At 42.6% G+C, this 19,009-nt stretch overlaps 2 protein-coding genes across 3 annotated transcripts in view; both read right to left on the reverse strand.

Moving 5' to 3' along the window:
- Positions 1-10,858, reverse strand: part of GATM (glycine amidinotransferase) — a 17,045-nt gene extending 6,187 nt beyond the window's left edge. Inside the window, exons 1-5 of one of the 2 annotated variants that reach the window (XM_032417403.1) lie at positions 10,676-10,858; positions 8,912-9,130; positions 2,544-2,739; positions 1,501-1,691; positions 385-522 (exon numbers count right to left, since the gene is read on the reverse strand). In XM_032417403.1, the coding sequence (XP_032273294.1) occupies positions 385-522; positions 1,501-1,691; positions 2,544-2,739; positions 8,912-9,130; positions 10,676-10,744 (813 nt within the window). In that variant the 5' untranslated portion in view covers positions 10,745-10,858. The remainder of the gene's footprint in view (positions 1-384; positions 523-1,500; positions 1,692-2,543; positions 2,740-8,911; positions 9,131-10,675) is intronic. The other variant, XM_032417402.1, reaches the window with a different exon arrangement.
- A 1,804-nt stretch (positions 10,859-12,662) lies between these two features.
- On the reverse strand, positions 12,663-13,136 carry LOC116640687 (60S ribosomal protein L12-like). The gene has a single exon (XM_032417839.1). It carries the CDS (start codon positions 13,134-13,136, stop codon positions 12,678-12,680), a length of 459 nt encoding a protein of 152 aa, XP_032273730.1. The 3' UTR covers positions 12,663-12,677.
- Between the last annotated feature and the right edge of the window lie 5,873 nt (positions 13,137-19,009).

Consider the following 19,009-nt stretch of genomic DNA (forward strand, 5'->3'; position numbering starts at 1 on the left):
CATCACCAGGCTAACCCATCCTCCCAACCCCCTCCCCTCTAGAACCCTCAGTTTGTTTTTCAGTCCATTGTCTCTCATGGTTCTTCTCCCCCTCCGATTTCCCCCCCTTCATTCTTCCCCTCCTGCTACATTCTTCTTCTTCTTTTTTTCTTTCTTAACATATATTGCATTATTTGTTTCAGAGGTACAGATCTGAGATTCAACAGTCTTGCACAGTTCACAGCGCTTACCAGAACACATACCCTCCCCAGTGTCCATCACCCAGTCACCCCATCCCTCCCACCCCACCCCCCACTCCAGCAACCCTCAGTTTGTTTCCTGAGATTAAGAATTCCTCATATCAGTGAGGTCATATGATACATGTAAGAGGCAACTTTTATTGACCTGGCTTCTCTGTGCAAAAATATCTCTCCCAGCTCTAATGAAGTCAGCAGCATCAAAGCATGGCTCGAACTCAGTCGTCACAAATTTTCCCTGAGCAGCCAATCTGTGTCTGTCTTCTACAGAATGGATAGGGTAATTCTAATTGGAACAAGAATGAATACATACAAAGGAAATTACTTATGGGGCATTCATTACTAAGAGAATTAATTCAACATCATCATTTCCCAAAATAGTACTACCCCGTTTTAGACTAAAACATGCATGGGGAAGATGTAGGCCCATGCTAACTAAATCAAAATAAACTGACAACAAAAAACAAAAAACAAAAACTAGGCATGACAGCAATTTCTTGATACTTGGAAGGAAATGGTACAGCGATAGTAATAATTCTGAAAATATTCATGACCCATACATTGATTTATGTAGCTAGCTACAATACTGAAAGTCAACAGGATGAAGTCATTCTGTTCTTTTAGAAAAGGAATTTGGTCCTGAGCCTAACTCATACCATAAAATGAGATGCCATGCATCCCTTGCCAAAATTGATTTGGTGTGGTGGAATGAATTCATTACTTATTTCTGTCTTTCAACCCCTAGAAGAAATTTTGATCTTTTGATTCTTTCTATAAATGATTAAATAATAAGTGACCTAAGAAGGAATATATACTTCCTTTTACTGTGAATTTAGCCTGTAGACCACATTGTTTCTCTAGAAGAAAAGAATGGAGTTCAGTTGAGTGACTTTTCTGTTTCTACCAATGAATAGCTATGTGCCTTTAGGAAAGTTTTCCTCCCAGTAAGGGAACATTGATACTCCTCCCTCAGAGGGTTTTGTGAAGAATAAGCAGGACTGACGATGTATAAAAGCACTTAGCTCAAGACCTAGCACATGGTAAGCACCAGGTAAGTGTTAGCTATTACTATTACTCTTATTATCACAAATATCATTTACTCTTATTTTCATCATAAAACAATCATTTTTTATTTTTTTGAATGAAGGTGATGTTCTCAGTTTCTCAAATGCATACTAAGTACAAGGTATCAGAGAATCTCTATGTCATTCTCTGGATTATTGAGAAAAATTACTAATAAGCTCACCTATAATTAGGGTCTTACCTGGTCATAAAGCTTATCACCCATTGTTGGCTTGGGAGCCGTTGTCCACTTGGCGCCACGGTGGAAGTAGTCTTTGATAATTGACCGGTATGCACGGTACTCGAAGAAGCGGGCACGCCATGCCATGGGAGCCTCGATAATCTCATTTCCCACAACGATCAGGATGTCTCGAGGCATCGCACCATATAAACCTGTCAGACCAAAAAGTTCCACAACAACCTCAGTAATGCTAATTTCCAAGACAGAAGAGTCTATATAATAGGATCCCAGGTTTTGGTTAAAAAAATTGCAGAAAACCTATAGGAATGTGTATGCATACATTTATATGCAAATGGAAAAAGATGGAGTGATACATACTAGATTATTAGCATGAGTATTCTGTGTGGGGATGGCAAAGAGAAGGAAGGAAGGAGGGAGGGAAGGAGGGAAGGAAGGAAGGGGAAAGGAAAGGAAAGGAAAGAAGGAAAGGAAAGGAAAGGAAGAAAGGAAGAAAGAAAGAAAGAGGAAGAAAAGAAATGAAGCAATAAGGTCCTTGTTCAAAGAGATCTAGAACCACCAAGTTTTCATGTTTTGTAAGCTCCTTTCTTGCTACATAGAAACAGAGTTCCTCAGGGAATATCAGTAGCACAAGATAAAAATTGGGCCAAGGATCATTTCCAGAACTGTAAATTAGAACACTGAATTCAGGCACAAGAACAATCTTGTAGCAATGTCAGTTAAAACTAGAATGGGAATGTTTCTGTTCCCCTCTTAACTTCTATACTTGAGGAAAATGACATAGAATCCACCGTTTTATGAAAGGAAATGATCATAAGGTTTAGAAAAACTGCTTCTTTCAAGAAGATTCTGATTTACAATGGAGTTTAGAATACGGACATCTTAATCATATCAAAAAGAACCAATCTGTTCCTAAGTAATCTTTAAAGTTTTGAAGGATTATTAAAAGAAAGGAATCTGATAGATTATTTGAACTTTCTCCTTACACATTAAGAAAGATATTAAAAATTAAGACACTAGCAGTTTAGGTATCCAACATCACTTACCCGTAGACTCAAAATCAGGAGTTTTATACTTCAACGACCAGTCAATGGGGTCAGGTCTCCTCACTGTTACTCCTTCCATTTTTAAAATATTGCACATCTCTTCAATGTCAGCAACAGCCTTTTTCAAATGATCTTTGGGAAAATAATGGCCTCCGTGCTTCTGGTAAAATGACCAGTACTTTTCATATGTGTTGGCCTAGAAGCAGGAGAAAGTCAGCGAAATACTTAATTGGAGAAAAATACAACTCATGATAAGGTCCTAGGCAGTGAACAATGATTTGTATAACTTCTTTTTTCTTTTTTCTTTCTTTTTTTTATTTATTGGAGAGAGAGAAAGAGAGAGAGAGCTCACGAGCAGGGAGGAGAGGGAGAAGCAGACTCCCGATGAGCAGGGAACCCGATGCAGGACTTGATCCCAGGACCCTGGGATCATGACCTGAGCTGAAGGCAGACACTTAACCGCTTAACTGACTGAGCCACCCAGGTGCTCCTGATTTGTATAATTTAATGGAAATGAGACTAAGACTATGTCTTGTCTAGTGTTGATCCCCAGCACCGAGCATACTGCCTCTCTGAGAAGACACTCAATTATTTGTTGAATGAAGAATTCTAAATTTTCTTGATGTTTTGAGACCTTTTGCTCCCTTTGCCTGGGGTCTTCTGCCTTGCCGTTCACAACATGTCTGCCCTCAGATGGGCTTGGAGTCTTTTTGGACCAGTTTTTACTGGTCCTTCATAGACAAAGCTTCATAGACAAAACAGGACATAGGTACTCTGTTAGATAGTCTCAACAAAATCAAATAAGAGAACAAACAAAAGAGCGTAAGAGGATAAAAGCACATCTGTACTTAGATAAAACCATGTGCTACCTCCCCATGCATCCCAGAATTCTGTCTAGAAAACAGCACCACAAGATACTCTGTAGGAAAATAGGACACTGCCCCCTTAAAATTAGGGACATATTCTCAAACATTCTTTGTTGCTCTTAAAAATCCATTATTGATTTTCTCATTCAACAGAATTAGCACTTGGCAAAATTATGCAGCAGGGCAAGTCTGCCTCTGGTACTTCCTCGCCTTCCCTGCAGACATGCCTCCCCTCCCCAGTCTTTCCAAGTTCTCATACCACTTCAAGTCCTTTTGTCATCGAAGGAAGTGATCCAATAAGTGAATTCACACACTTTTGGCAGCTGAAAAAAAGCTTAACATTTAGAAAGTGTCCAAGGGTGATATGCATTTTAAAAGACAACTGAATGAAAACCAATTAAATGCTTTAAAAAGGCTCAATTTGCCAAAAATGACTGTTGAAATAGGGCAGGCAGAACAACTGTAAAATATTGGTTTTCAAAAATATAAAAATGTAGAAGGATTCTTCATTCAGATTGTTTTACATGTGCCTAAGTTCTCAATTTACAGAAATACATTGGGAAATGTAGACTATATATATGGATGTAATTTATCAAGATAGATGAGGCAGAATTCCAATCAGAAGATCCAAACGCTAGGAAAAAACCTTGGACTTTCATCAAAAGACTGGCAAAGTGATATACATCTATATATTTTAAGTTTAAAAAATATTTAAAGCAGGTATTTAAAAAAAAATACTTCCTCATATCATCGATTAACTGACTACCAGTCCCGATCATGTCAGATAAGGTTTCCATCACAAATCAGACAATTTCAGATAGTGGTTAAGGGCTATGAAGAAGGGAACTGGGTAATGAGAGAGAGTGTGTCTAGATGTCTAGCCCAGGAATGTCAAAGACGATGTCTTTTCCAGGTTTTCTGTCTCTACTTCCATTTCCACCTCAGTCTGATAAATTCAAATATACGGAGGCAGACCTGCCTCTTGTTAGTTCAGTACCTAGGTTCACACCAGTAAAAGGCTGGAGCTGAGCCTGCTGGTGAAGGAACAAGAATCTGAAAAACACGTCTTTAACAAACATGGAGGATGCCAGTGAGGCTCTAAAACGGGTTGGCAAACTAAAGTCCACGGCCAGATTTTTTTTTTTTTTTTTAACTAAATACAAGTTTTTGGGAACACAGACACATTCATTTACATACTGTCTGTAGTTGCTTTTGCACTACAGTGGCAGAGTTGAGAGGTGAGTGGTTGTGACAGAGACTTAGGGTCTGCAAAGCCTGAAATGTTTATTATCTGGCAGAAATAAGTTTGCTGGTCCCTTTCAACATTATTGGTTAGTTGCTTTACTTTTGAAGATCTACAGGAAAACAACAGGCTCAATTTCTGGCCTGTGACAAATATCATCAGTATCAAATTATCAGTATTAATTTACGTAGTTTTTAAGATCTACTCTTTTTAAAAACAAAAGCATTCCACTGTTTTCTACCCCTAGGAAATCCAGCAGCAGCCCCCAGGAGGAGAGGATAATAATGAGTCTTTATATTCCTCTCAGACACATCGTGGTACTACTCCTCCATTCATCGCTTCCTCCTTCTCATGCCAGGCACATCGCTTACAGTCCGCTAAAGGACAAGAAGCCTTTGAAACTTTAAAACTGGTTCCAGCAGATGCACAGCCATGCTGTCTTGCCAGACACATTCCAAAGTATTCTGTGTAACTATGCAGAATGAAGCTCGCCTTGGTAAATATGAACTAAACTTTCCTGGGGGAAAAAAAAGCTATTTGAACAAGTGTGAATTTTCTTGTGTAACTCATATCCTGTCTGGCTAAGGTTGAACAAAGTCCAAATGATCAAGGCACATTACATTTTCCAAGACATAGTTAGGAATTATTTACACTTCCTTTGTAACCCTGCTAAATGAGTTAGCAATTATTTACCAAGTGTCTGCAAGATAAAAAACACTACATTAAATGCTTAGCATATGATGTTTTTAATAATCTCTTGCAGAGAGGTGGCTGCACTCCTAGAAACTTTATAGTCTTTCAGAGCTTAAAACCCCTTGGGGTGGGGGGGGGGGCTGCCAAATGAATTTTAAATACTGTCTTTGGAAGGCTATGAAATATCAATAGAAACTTCTTATTTATCCAGCTTAAAGCGTATAGTACATTAACCTTGGGTGACTTTGTATCTTACAAAAGGTCCTTTCTTAAGAGCTTTATTTTAAAGATAAAAGCAAAACAAAAAGCACATATTTGGTGAAAGTATTCATTACGTTTTACAGAATAAAAAGCTACATAGCTTTTAAAAACTGCTTCCTGACAACTACAGTCCTTACTCCCATAAAATTCCTCTAGCCTTTATATCTTCCAACCAAACTTACGCTCTAATTGCCCATAAGCAGTTTAATACATTATTTTATCTTTCATTGTTCCCAAGCTGATTAATACATCTGTATCATTTTTCTCTATCAGTAAGGCCTTGCCTTCTGGGGGCCATGCATGCCTTTACTTTTCTCTCCCTCATTACCTAGTTTAGCATGTGGCATAAAGCAGAAATAACCAGAAAAATGAATGAAATCAATACTGCTAATACTAGTAATATCTACAATCATTGCACTCCCAATGTACTTTTGTAATGTGAATCTAGATCCATACAACAGTAACGAAGTGTGGTTCTGTCCCTTGAAATACTTAGCATATAACCTTTCACCTTCATCTTTAATCTTGTTAGGTAGATAGCAAACCTCTTAATATCTTCACTTTATTGAGGCCCAGAAATTTGTGGAATCTTGCACAAGGTCAAAGAGCTACTTAGCCAAGACTAGCCTCAAGCTTCCTAATCAAATACATAATTCAGTCCTGGTCTCCTGACTTCAGCCTGGTACACTTTCTACAAATGACAGAGAACTCAAAATCGTGTCTGAGAATCATGTCGGTTTCCATAAGATTACATAGTACACAAGTCAACAATTTTATAGACAAGGAAAAGGATAAGCTATTGCTTGAATTTGAAATTGAATTCCACCCAATTAAAATGGTTAGGGATGGGACTTCTTTTCAAGAAAAGACTTAAAAAAGATCATGTCTTTTTAAAACATGTGGACGAGGGACGCCTGGCTGGCTCAGTCGGTTAAGCGTCTGCCTTCGGCTCAGGTCATGATCCCAGGGTCCTGGGATAGAGCCCCGCATAGGGCTCCCTGCTCCGCGGGGAGCCTGCTTCTCCAAACTCTGCCTCTGTCTCTCTCTCTCTCTGTCTCTCATGAATAAATAAATAAAATCTTTAAAAAGGAAAAAAAAAATAAAATAAAACACGTGGACGATACATAAATTAATATGTTCATCAAACGTCAAATATCAGAACCAGAGGTAGTTTCAGAACAGTTAGAAGTTACGACTTTTTCTATTACCCTGCCTTCGAGGTCTAATTAAAGAGTCATTTTCTTCAAGAAGACTTCCTAACTCTCCCGCATTCGGTCATTGCTTTTTCCTTTACTCTTCTGGCATTCAGTTCAACGGCCAGGTGGTTGGCATAAGATACTTAGCTTTAGTCTTTGTTTCTAGACGAAGATCTTCTCTCTCTGAACAGAAAGCAAGGTCTTTTGTGCTGACACCTCTGGAGCCTGGGTACAAGGCAGGCAGCATTTCTGATGATGATGGCAATGATGTAACAGAACTTATTTCCTTAATCCATGTTATAAATAACAATGTAAATATTCTGGAAGAATTTAAGTACAACGAAGATATATTTCTAACCCATTATTAATGGAAGCTCAGGCTGTGTCTGCAATGTGGATGACACTTCTCTCTGAACCTGAACACCAATCCACTGAGGCCCGGCCTTAGGAGTATGAAAGATAACACTAGGAGTTTTTAGAAGAGAGATATTACTTGTTGCCAGGGAAACCCTGGAAGGTTTTGGGGAAGGGACCATCAGACCTCTGTGGTAGTAAGAGGGTAGGTTTAAACTACAGACAAGAGAGGTACAGAAACATAGGTGGAAGGAGTCCTGAGTGGGAGCACAGACATGAGGGTTGTTTGGGGAACAGTGAATGGTCTGGTTTGGCTGCTTAGAGGGTTATCTTATAAAGTCTGCTGAAAACCAAGGTGAAACTGTAGAGTTGAGAGGGACCCAAATAGGAATGGACAGCTGCTAACCAGCCATACTAACACACCTCTAAGATGAACTAGTGATTGAAATGGGGAGTTCTGGAAAGGCAGACAAGAGCCAGATTGTGAATGATCTTGAAATACCGTGAGAACTTTATCTGAGGTGGTGGCGGGGGGAGGGGACATGTAGAAGATTGGGAAATAGAGGAATGATAGGAGCAGGATGAGCAACGTGATCCAATTTTGGTTTTAAAAAAAAGCACTCTCGTGGCACCTGGGTGGCTCAGTCGTCAAGCTGTCCGCCTTTGGCTCCGGTCATGGTCCCAGGGTCCTGGGATTGAGCCCCGTGTCCGTGTCCAGCTCCCTGCTCTGCAGGAAACCTGCATCTCCCTCTCCCACTCCCCCCTGCTTGTGTTCCCTCTCTCGCTGTCTCTCTCTCTGTCAAATAAATAAATAAAATATTTTTTAAAAAATAAAATTAAAAAATTAAAAAAGCACTCTCACAGAAGCTAGAAGGTGGTTTGGAGAGAAGAACAAATGAGGGTAAGCTGTGATAGTCCAGGCAGTGGATACGATCCTGACCTAAGGCAGCAGCAGAGGGATGGAGGCAAGGTTGCTTTTGATAAAGGACTTGTTAGATCTTGGAGGATGGATGTGGAGGATGTGACTGAAGGAGAAATCAAAGATGACTCCTTGATGTTTCAGCTCTAGTAAATAGGAATGCCAAAATTGGAAAGGAAGGACTGAAGAAGGGTCCAGTATAGCAGAGTGGCTGACAGCTAAACTCAAGATGTGCCAGGCTTGAGGTCCCACGGCAATACCCAGCAAGGAGTTTAACATGTTGATCTGGAGAAAGATCTGGACCAGAGTGGAGGTGGGACCCGATGAGCTAAGAGAAGAGGGCCAAAGTGAAATTCTGCTAAACCCTAACATTACAGTGAAGGAAGACGTGAACAATAGTGAAAGAACTAACATCCCCAGATGAGGTCTGTCAGAATCTGGAGGAAGGAGTTATTTGTGTAAATAGTATGAAACACCAGGGACGCCTGGGTGGCTCAGTGGGTTAAGCGTCTGCCTTCAGCTCAGGTCATGATCCTGGGGTCCTGAGATAGAGCCCCACCTCGGGCTCCCTGCTCAGTGGGGAGCCTGCTTCTCCCTCTCTGCAGCTTCCCCTGCTTGTGCACGCTCTCTCACTCTGTCAAATAAATAAATAAAATCTTTAAAAAAAAATAAAACTCCACAGAAATTTCAGGTAAGATAATTAAAATCACCCCTGGATTTCAGAGGTCTGGAGTAAGCTACAGTGAAAGCAGTTATAGAGGACAGTGGGAGCAGAAGCCAGCCTGCAGAAGGTGAGGCGTGAACCCCCTTCAGACATGTGAATTCCCTTACTTTACCTTCACCTCCACGGTAAACGGTGGAACACAGGCATTTTCTGCTCTGCCCACTATCACTTCCTCTAAGGGGTCCCATTCGTTGTAAGAGGAGACGGGGCAGTCCTTGGGCAGAGGATCAGTGGCCTTATCATCAGCTACACAGGAATTCCGGGAGGAAGCAGTAGCTGCCTGGGTGCTCTGGAAAGTTCGCTGCACCCATCCTGTTAAGGTTCTTCCAAGCTTCCAAGAACAAAGAAAAGATTACTGCATAGTCCTATACAGTACTTTCGGGGAAGAGGAGGTAGAATGAAACCCAGCATAACGTAGACATTTAAAATCCTTCAGGAGAATGTAAATCAAGATGTTAGTTACCATATAGGTGGGCAGTGGGGCTATAGTTTTGCCTTCTTGTTTTTTATAAATTATCTGTTTATTTGTTAATTGGCATAACTTTCTAAAGCCCCTCAGAGGATTTTATCCCCAGTGACCACCCCCATTTATATCTCAGAATGGTTTACTGCAATTAAGTTTTAATCAAGCTTTAAGCAACCCTTCCGTAGATGATGGATCCCCCGTTCCTAGAAAACCACAGAAAGCTGCTCCATATCTGCCTGCCAAGTCCAGCTGGAGGAAGAAGCCTCCTTTCCCCCTTCAGTATTAAAAGTCACCAATATTAGACTTTTTTTTTTGTCCAAATTAAAATGTAGAAGCATATGTGAAGAACCTTATCTTTCAGAATAATCAGCTTCAAACTAAAAATTCTGCAGTGCTAACACACACTTCCCACTCTTTGGCACTTCAGTTCTGAGAGTGACCAAGTGCCATCAGCTCCAATTCACGATGGTCCATAGTATCCTAGCCAAGACAGAATTAACCCAACTTTAAACAGCAGGGAAAGAGGACTTCAAAACAGCCCTTTGAAAATCCAGGACCTATAAAATCTACAATAGGGAGAGTCCCTCACCCATGGGGCAAACCTCAAACACCACCCACACCCCACACCGCACCCCCGCGCCCAAATCTCTCTCCTACTCTGTTAAATGCCTTACGAAGGAGGCAGGAGGGGAGCCAGGGTGGGGACCAAAGCAAGAGGGAGAGTGACAGCTGTTCTGGAAGCAGTTGCCAGGAGGGAGCCAAACTGCCCTGCTATTCCTGTCCCAGGAGCTAAGGAGGGTCTGCAGGCGCACGCTTACAAACCCGGCAAGCGGGGGAGGGGCCGGGGGGGGGGGTAGGGAACACGGCCGAAAGTCTGGGTACGGCCTGAACTCGCTCCAACTCCTCTCTCGACTCAGGACTCCATGTTACTCTTGGAGTAGGCCTGCCTGCTCCCTCTCCGTCCCAGATTCCCACTTTGCCTCCTCTCCTGTCCATCCGAACCACACGCATTTCCCCGAAGGCTCCCCAACTCTACGCCCACCCCCTGCGCCGAACCCCAATAATTCCATCCTTGTATTAAGAAGTGTCACTCGTCGCCCCCACACCCTCACCCCGGGCCGGAAGCCTCTTGGAGCGAATCGGGGTCCGACTGGGAGGGCGGCGCCCCCTGCAGTGACGGCCACCGAGGCCCGAGACGCGCAGAGAGCTCCTGTACCCAAGGGGTGTGGTCCCAATGCACCTCCCGCTTCCTCCGGGACACCGCCGAGCTCCCGGCAGCCAGCAAAGGCTCTTGAAGCTGAGCTTCCAAAGAGAACCAGAGGGACACTGTCATGCAATGCGGCCTGGGGAAAGCCAGGGAAGGCGAGGGGGACGCACGCGGCCGCCGGCCGAGGCGGGCGGGGCACGCACCCGAGAGCCGATGTAGTGCACCGCCTCGGCGCCGCGGCTCCCGCCGCGCAGACACCGCACCCGCAGCATCGCCCCGCGCCCGGCTTGTCCACGAGCGGAATGTTCCCGGTGCTCGGCCGCGTCCGTCCGAGCCTCCCGAGAGCGCGCCAGCAGGGGGTATCGCGGCGCGCGGCCCCCGGCCTTTTGTAGTCTCGCCCCGCCCCGCCGCCCCCCGCGCGCCCCATTGGCTGCTGGGAACAGGTGGCGGGGCCGGGGGAGCGCAGGCCGGCGCGCCCCGCCGCCCCGAATTAGCAACCGTTAGGGGACTGCGGGTGGCGCCGGGTCCAGCCTCCGGTGTTTGCCTTTTTTTAGCTTGTGGGTCCGCCGACTGGCCTCGGCTACCAAGCCCAGCCCCCGTCCGCCGCAGGAGGCACCAGTGCTTCAGGGGAGGGAGGAGCACGCGACTTCTGACGGAGCAAGCTTAATGGTACGGGAAATGTGCACTGTTGGATGACAGAGGGAAGGCGTAAGCACAATCACAGGGGTAAATTCGTCGGTATGCACTGACTCAGTCCCCTCATTTTGCAGTGAACGAAACCAACTAAAGTTTAAGCGGCTTCTTCAGGCAACACCGGGTTTGAGACTGGGGAAACCTAAGTCTGGAATTCAGGTTCTCTCTCCCCCGGGGTGCTGCACTTTCCACCCACAAGCCTGTTAGGTGTTTGGGGGAATACTAGACGTTTCAGATAGTCGTTGGCCATGTGTCCTGGCTTGAGAAACTCAATCATGCCAATAGAGACAGAAGTGGGCCAGGAATAAGGGGCGACTACAGACTCATCTTCCCTGCCATGTCATGTATTTGAAATTTTATTTCAATTTGATTAGGGTGCATTTGTTAGAAAAGTAGTACCCGACCAGTGCAAAACTAGAGAACTCAGTTTAACGTTTAAATACCTCGGAGGAAAGGGAACAGAGAGATTTGAATATTTCATTTTGTACCTACAAAATATGTAATTATTTTTAATGAGCTGACGTTTTAATTCTGGTGTCTCAAACTTGTTTTCCAAAGTTCACTGATAGAAGGCACCAGACAAGCAGGATGGCATGGTAGAAAGAGCCCTGGAGAGGGAATTGGGAGAACTGGGTGTTAGTCTTGGCTCTATTATAGACTACTATGTGTCTTCTTGAGTTGCAACCTTCTTATCCTCAAAGAGAGAACACTTGCATTTATTGTCCCTAGCACACAGGGTCGTTGGGGGGCCAAAGGGAGAGATTGTACATGCAGAATGTGGTGTGGCACTAGGAGCTATATGAATATGAGGTAATATTTTACCAGCTCTAACAATAAGGAGGCCTCCAAATGTGATAATAGGGTGAAAGGAGTAAGTCTAGGTCCATATCTTAGCTCTGCTACTAACTTGCTTTGTGACTGGGAATCAAATTCCTCCTCCTTTCTAATGAAGGCATCTGGGTTTAGTGAAGGCTTTGGCTAACATTTCTCAGAATTTATAAAGTACCTCTCCCAAGAATTAAATGCAGCCACCTCTAAGGTCTAATTTTCTAATGTACTTAGGGTGGTCTACTCCTCCTCAATAAAGGAATTTAAGAATACAGTAAGTACACCTAACAAATGGTATTGACATTATTCTGTACCATGTCTGTCTGAGATCTGAGGACACCCTCATATCATTCATTAAAGACACTTTTAATTTTCCAGATATAAGAATTGGAAGTGCCTGGAAATAATGAGGCCAGGGTGTCATTAAATTTTACATAAAGAAAGGCTCATATTATAGCCATAGAACATACCCTTATCTTCTGGAATGCAGGGTGGATAGAGCCACCCAAACCAGTCCTGCTATAAAAGCAAATCAAAGCACTTTCCTCAATCCCTTTTTCTTTCTTGTGTATGGATATATGTTTTTGTTTTTTTTTTTTTTTTTTTGGTTGTCAAATGATCCTTTATTGAAATATTTTCCTCTGTAGTTAACTAGCTGGGCATTCCACCACGCCACTGTTGATGTCATCTATGATGTATGAGGGTGGTGGCCATCAACATTACAGTCGCTGACTGGGCAGTCCCCAGGATCTCTTTAATGGTTCGAGAGAGTTCTCTGGCTAAAGATCGGTGTCGCATCTGTCGGGCAATATTGACAATATCATCAAAAGTAATATTTCCACTGTGCTTAATGTTTTTCTGCTTCTTTCTGTCTCTTGGTCGTTCCTTGAGGGCTTTGATAATCAGGGCAGAGGCAGAAGGTACCACTTCAATCTGGGCCTGTCTGTTCTGAATGGTCAGTTTCACCGTAATCCTTAGACCCTTCCAATCACCGGTTGCCGTGGCGATGTCATCACCAACCTTTTTTGGAGACAGACCCAGCGGGCCAATCTTCGGGGCCAGGGCAGACGTGGCACCGACTTTGCCAGCGGTGCACCTCAGGTACACGACTTTGATCTTGCTGGGGTTGAACTTAGGCGGCATGGCCGAGGTGGCTGGTGTCGGATGAACCCGGATTCGGGACGACCGAAGACAGTTGCACCTTTGCTTCCTCCGAGTTGAAAGCCAAAAGCTATATGTATTGTTCTTGAAAAAAATTCTGTAACAATTTTTAGATTGACTTCATCAGTTGGAAGCACAAGCCTTCCCTGGTTTGTCTTATACTGTCTGTCCAACTCTGCAAAGTGTCGACAGTAAAACCTGGCAACTCCTTGGTGTTTGTGCTGCTCTTTTTCAGAAGAAGAGGAATAGACTGTGACTCTTGCCTTGTTCTCCCTCACTGGCAATAGGTTAGTGTAACACCAATAACTTTGATCAAACCAATAATTTTAGCATCTTGGTGGTCTCATAATTAATGGTTATGCATAACCATTATTATTCACTACTATTCATGTCTAATAGTAGTATACTTTTGTAGGTTAATCTAGGGGCATAATTTAGGGTCATGTGGGGGTAAAAGCACAAGGAATAGAAAATTCATCAGAAGCATGGCAAATTATTCCACTTTCTGATTTCTCCCTCATCACTGTTGCTTTGGGGACATGCTCAACTCTACCTGGTTCCACCCAACAAAGTACAGAGTTTGTGATATGTGTCCTGAGATTAAAAAACCCAAAAAGCTAGTAAAGTCTTTGGGTCAACACCAATGAACAACAAAAGAGCCTATTGTAAGAATTCGTTATTTCACTGTCATGGTTGACATCAGAATCTCTGCACAGGAAGCAATAGTAATGTGTTCCTAGAACTTAAGAGATACAGATACTCGGGACGCCTGGGTGGCTCAGTTGGTTGAGCATCTGCCTTAGGCTTGGGTCATGATCCTGGGGTCCTGGGATCCAGTCCTTGCTCAGCGGGGAGCCTGCTTCTCCCTCTGCCTGCTGCTCGCCCTGCTTGTGCGTTCTCTCTCTCTCTCTGACAAATAAATAAAATAAAATCTTTAAAAAAAAAAGAAGAGATACAGATACTCTGTGAAACTAGTAACACACACATGGGATGAAATCAGCTATCTTCAGAAGTCACCCGTTCTAAGAGACATTTGTACTTATAGTTTAGGGGACAGGATATCTCTCAAATTAAATCAGAAAAAGATGTTATTATTCAAGTTCAAACAGAGTGACTACTGTATATTCTCATGACTAGAATGTAATTAAATAAAGATGCAATTTTTAAAAAGTATTATTTGGGGACGCCTGTCTGCCTCAGTCAGTAGAGTATGTGACTCTTGATCTTGGGGTTGTGAGTTTGAGCCCCAAACTAGATATAGAGATTACTTAAAAAACTTTTTTTAGAGAGGGGAGGGGTGGGGGGGGAGAGGGAGAGAGAGAATCTTAAGCAGGCTCCATGCCTAGTGTGGAACCCGACAGCAGGTCTCCATCTCACGACCCTGAGATCATGACCTGAGCCGAAATAAAGAGCCAGATGCTCAAGCAACTGAAACACCCAGGTGCTCCCCCCCAAAAAAAACCCACTTTTTTTTAAGTTAAAAAAAAAAGGTAGGATTTGGATTACATTAATAAATTGTCTCTGCAAGGATATACAAGACAGTGATAACAGAAGTTTTGGCTGGGGCAAGGACCTGGGTGACTGTAGGACAGGGGCAAGAGGGAGATTTTTTGCTGCATACCCTATTGTACTTTTAAATTTTGAACATTTGAATGAATTGCCTATTAAGCAAATAAATATTTAAAAGACTGCATTTACAGAGGTATGATTGTCAAAATGGAGTTTTTAAAAAGGAAGCCAGAGTGCACAGTTTGTCAGACTGTAGTCATCCAGCTCCAGCTAAGGATGGAATCAGAATATTTTGGTCCCTGAAAATGTGATACCTATTGAGGACAAGAATAATTTCATGGGTTTTGATGGAATATCCTTCTAGAATATTCACCTCCCCCGGCTTCTGAGTTCACTAAGCAACCTTGTCATTTCTGGAAAGCTTGACATGGGGAAAGGTTTCACACTTCAGGCCGAGCACAAGTGAAAGATAGAGCTGGAGAGGGGGAGCCCGCACTGTAGACTTCTACATCAGTATCCTAGCTTATCCTTCAGAGTCTGGTGAGTTTGGTAGGTGGAGCTCAGTCCCTGCTCTCTAAGTATCTTCCCCTTCTTAATGTTCTCCTTTTCCTGCCTGCCTAGTCAGTTCTGGATAAACTGATGAAATCTGGTTTCTGGACCTGAAATTCTATGGGACTGGCTTGCTCCCACAATACTGTGTTCTCCTAATGCTCAGTACCTATCATACTGCTCTGGAATTGCCTACTTCTCTGTTTGTCTCTTGCCGGGCTATTGGCTCCAAAAGGGCAGGGAGCCTGTTTTATCTGCCACTGTATCCTGAGCACAGTGCCTGTCACAACACAGGTCCTCGATCAATCTCAGTGAAGGAGGTGCTGCTCTGGGAGCCCGGAGTTGAATAACCGGACCTCGGTCTTTGCTGTCTATCTTGCAGTCTTTAATTTCAACATCTTTATGTCTCTGGAAATCCTCTCACATAACTTTAATCTCCCCACGATTCAGATGATTTCCAGTAGTTCTAGCACCACTTTCCGTCCTGGGTACCTGACCTACATTGTCAAGTACCTGCAGGTCAGAATGTTAGCCTAGGAGCTCTGATACCAATTTGCTGCTATACATGGGGCAAGTCGCTCCTCTTCACTTAGCCTGGGATTTCTCATCTGAAATTAAAGGCACTGGTTACTAGATAATCTCTGTGGTTGCTTCCAGCTCTAAAAATGCTGTTTCTACCCTGGGATTTTCTCAGCACCTCAAACTCAGTCTGCCTCCAGTGGAACTCACACCAGCCCTTGCTCCTATAAAGAGTTCTATCCTTTTCTAATCATTTAGGCTTGAAACTCTCTAGACATCTTTGCCTCCTTCCCCTAATTTAGTCCTCCATATCCACTGAATTGCAGAATCTAATGAAGGCAGCTTCTGCACAGTCCTCTTACAGACCCTTTTAGGACTTTTATTGTCAACATCTGGGTCATTACTTGTCAGCATGTCTCAGAAATGGATTCTTATATCAGACAACAATTGCAAAACAGTAGCACCTACTAAGTTAAATCCAGCTTTTTCCCAAGTATTTAAAATAATCTCAGCTTAAGTCAGCACTCAAACCCATCTGGCTTTAAGAATAGTGAAGAAGAAACATCCAGTCTGCTCCAAAAGAATCTTCTTATTTCTTTTACTTCCGTCTTCTGATAGCCTTCTGGAACTTAAAAGAAGTAAACACTATTCACTTTTAGGTCCTAACTAACTTAAACTAAAAGGCAAAGGTCATCGCTATCTGGTCATGTCTTGATACCATGAGTATATGGCAGGCAACTTTTATTAATGGAAAAACAACTGCATCTGTTCCAGTCTCACCCCAGTCTTTTATTTATTTATCTATTTATTTGGTAGAGAGAGAGAGAGAACACGAGCAGGAGGGATAGGGAGGAGGAGTGGGAGAAGCAGGCTCCCCACTGAGCAGGGAGCCCGATGCGGGACTCTATCCCAGGACACTGGGATCATGACCTGAGCTGAAGGCAGACACTTAACCGACTGAGCTACCCAGGCGCCCTTCACCCCAGTCTTAAAAAAAAAAAAAAATAACAGCTTTGTTGAGATATAATTCACAGAGCATAAAGTTCACTCTTTTAAAGAGTACAAGGTCAGTGTTTTTCATATATTCCCAGAGTTGTGCATCTATCACTGCTAACTCCAGTACATTTTCATTGTTCCAACAAGAAATCCTGTCCGCATTAGCAAACACTTCTCCTTCTTCCCCCTCCCAACCCCTGGCAAACACTAATCTACTTTTTAATCTGTTGATTTGCCTATTCTGGGCATTTGATATACGTGGAACCATACAATATGTGGTCTTTTGTGTCTGGCTTCTTTTGCCTAGAATAATATTTTTAAGTTTCATCCATTGTAGCATGTATCAGTACTTCATTCTTTTTTAAGGCCAAGTCATATTCCCTTATATAGATATACCACATTTTGTTTATCTATTCATCAGTTGATGGACATTTGTATTGTTTTGGCTATTATGAATAATACTGTTATTCATGTACAAATTTTCATATAGATGTAGGTTTTCATGTCTTGTGGATATTGCTGCAACATATGATAACTCCATGTTTAACATTCTGAGGAACTGACAAACCGCTTTCCGAAGCAGCTGCACCAGTTTTGCATTCCTAGCAGCAATATAGCAAGGGTTCCAGTTTCTCCTCACCAACACTTATGTGTCCACCTTTTTGATTATGTGCATCCTAGTGGGTGTGATGTAGTATCTCATTGTGGGCTTGATTTGTATTTTCCTAATGACTAATGATGTTGATAATCTTTTTATGTGCTTATTGGCCATTTGTACACCTTTGGAACACCTGTCTTAGAACTGAAATACCTTTATTTAGGGAGGAGCTGATGCCCATTTACAGGAACTAACATCCTTCCTTCAAATGAGGCAAAATTAATAGTTGCTTACAAATACAAAGAGAAATACTTCTTTAAATACATTGTATGAGGGACACCTGGGTGGCTCAGTCGGTTAAGCATCTGCCTTCTGCTCAGGTCATGATCCCAGGGTCCTGGGATCGAGCCCTGCCTCAGGCTCCTTGCTCAATGGGGAGCCTGCTTCTCCCTCTGCCTCTGCCCCTCCCCCTGCTTGTGCTCTCTCCCTCTCTCTCTGACAAATAAAGTCTTAAAAATAAACAAACAAACAAATAAATGAATAAATACATTGTATAAGACTGGGGTTAAAAACACCCTTTTATCTTTTAAAAAATTATAAAAGATAACATTACAGCTAAATGAGAGGAAATTTCATTTTTAGAGTAGATAAATAAGTAGTAAATACAGCTTACTCCTAAAAAATTAAACAGTGGGCTTAAAAGAGACATTATCACCAATATTACTATCCTTTGGAGGAGCATTTGAGACTTGCTTAGAAGTTAGTAGATAATGCAACAGATCTACTGTTTTGAAAAAGGTAAAGTTACTGTAATATAAATGAACCCGTATAGAGAAACTCAGTTTACATAGAAGATAAAGTATATGTATATGGGGGGGGTCTCTCATACTGCTGTGCCCCTAATTGTGCTCAATTAAGATTTGTTGACTTTAATTAATTTTATAATCACCTTCACTCTACTTAACCATCATAGCTACTATTTACTGAGTGCTTACCATGTGCCAGATAAGAGTTTCATCTATGTTATCTCATTGACTCATCTACGAGGAGGTATTCTTAAGTAATAATCTCATGTAGGTGAAAAAACTGAGCCAAAGTCTGTCAAACAACTGTCCAGTTTCTGACAGACCCTAATTCAAGCCCAGGCCTCTCAGACTTTGAAGCCTGTGCCCTTAACTTCCATACCTCTTGGCTTTCTCACAATTCTCAGGGAGTATCTATTCCACAACACAGGTTATACAACTACTTCCAATATTAGATACTCTTCTGCAAGGTTCAGGTACCACATGCTGCCATTTATGCTTCAGGATATCTCTGAGTAATTCTTCTGGGAGCTATTTATCAGATAATTGCCCTTCTTAGGATAACACTGTACCTATAAAGATTGTGTGGTAATGAGTCTTTGACAAATTAAACATCTGTAGGTCAGCCAGAGCATAGGAAGAGTCCTCTAAACAAGTGCAGAAATGGCTTCAATGCTTTCATGATAAGTCTAAGGAGGCAAGAGAAGGTGTTTGAGCGCAAGCGTAGCTGTTGCCTCCTGCTCTGCAGTCAAGGAAGGGAAAACATCGGGAAGGGGAAGATGCTCCAGAAGGCTCTATCCTGTTGGGATTGTCCTGGCAATAGGCTACTTATTCATCCCTACTTGAGTCCAACCTTCAGACTTTTAGCAGGGGCTTAAATA

Source organism: Phoca vitulina, unplaced genomic scaffold (genome assembly GCF_004348235.1).
Source record: "Phoca vitulina isolate PV1807 unplaced genomic scaffold, GSC_HSeal_1.0 scaffold20, whole genome shotgun sequence".
NCBI classification, from domain to species: domain Eukaryota; kingdom Metazoa; phylum Chordata; class Mammalia; order Carnivora; family Phocidae; genus Phoca; species Phoca vitulina.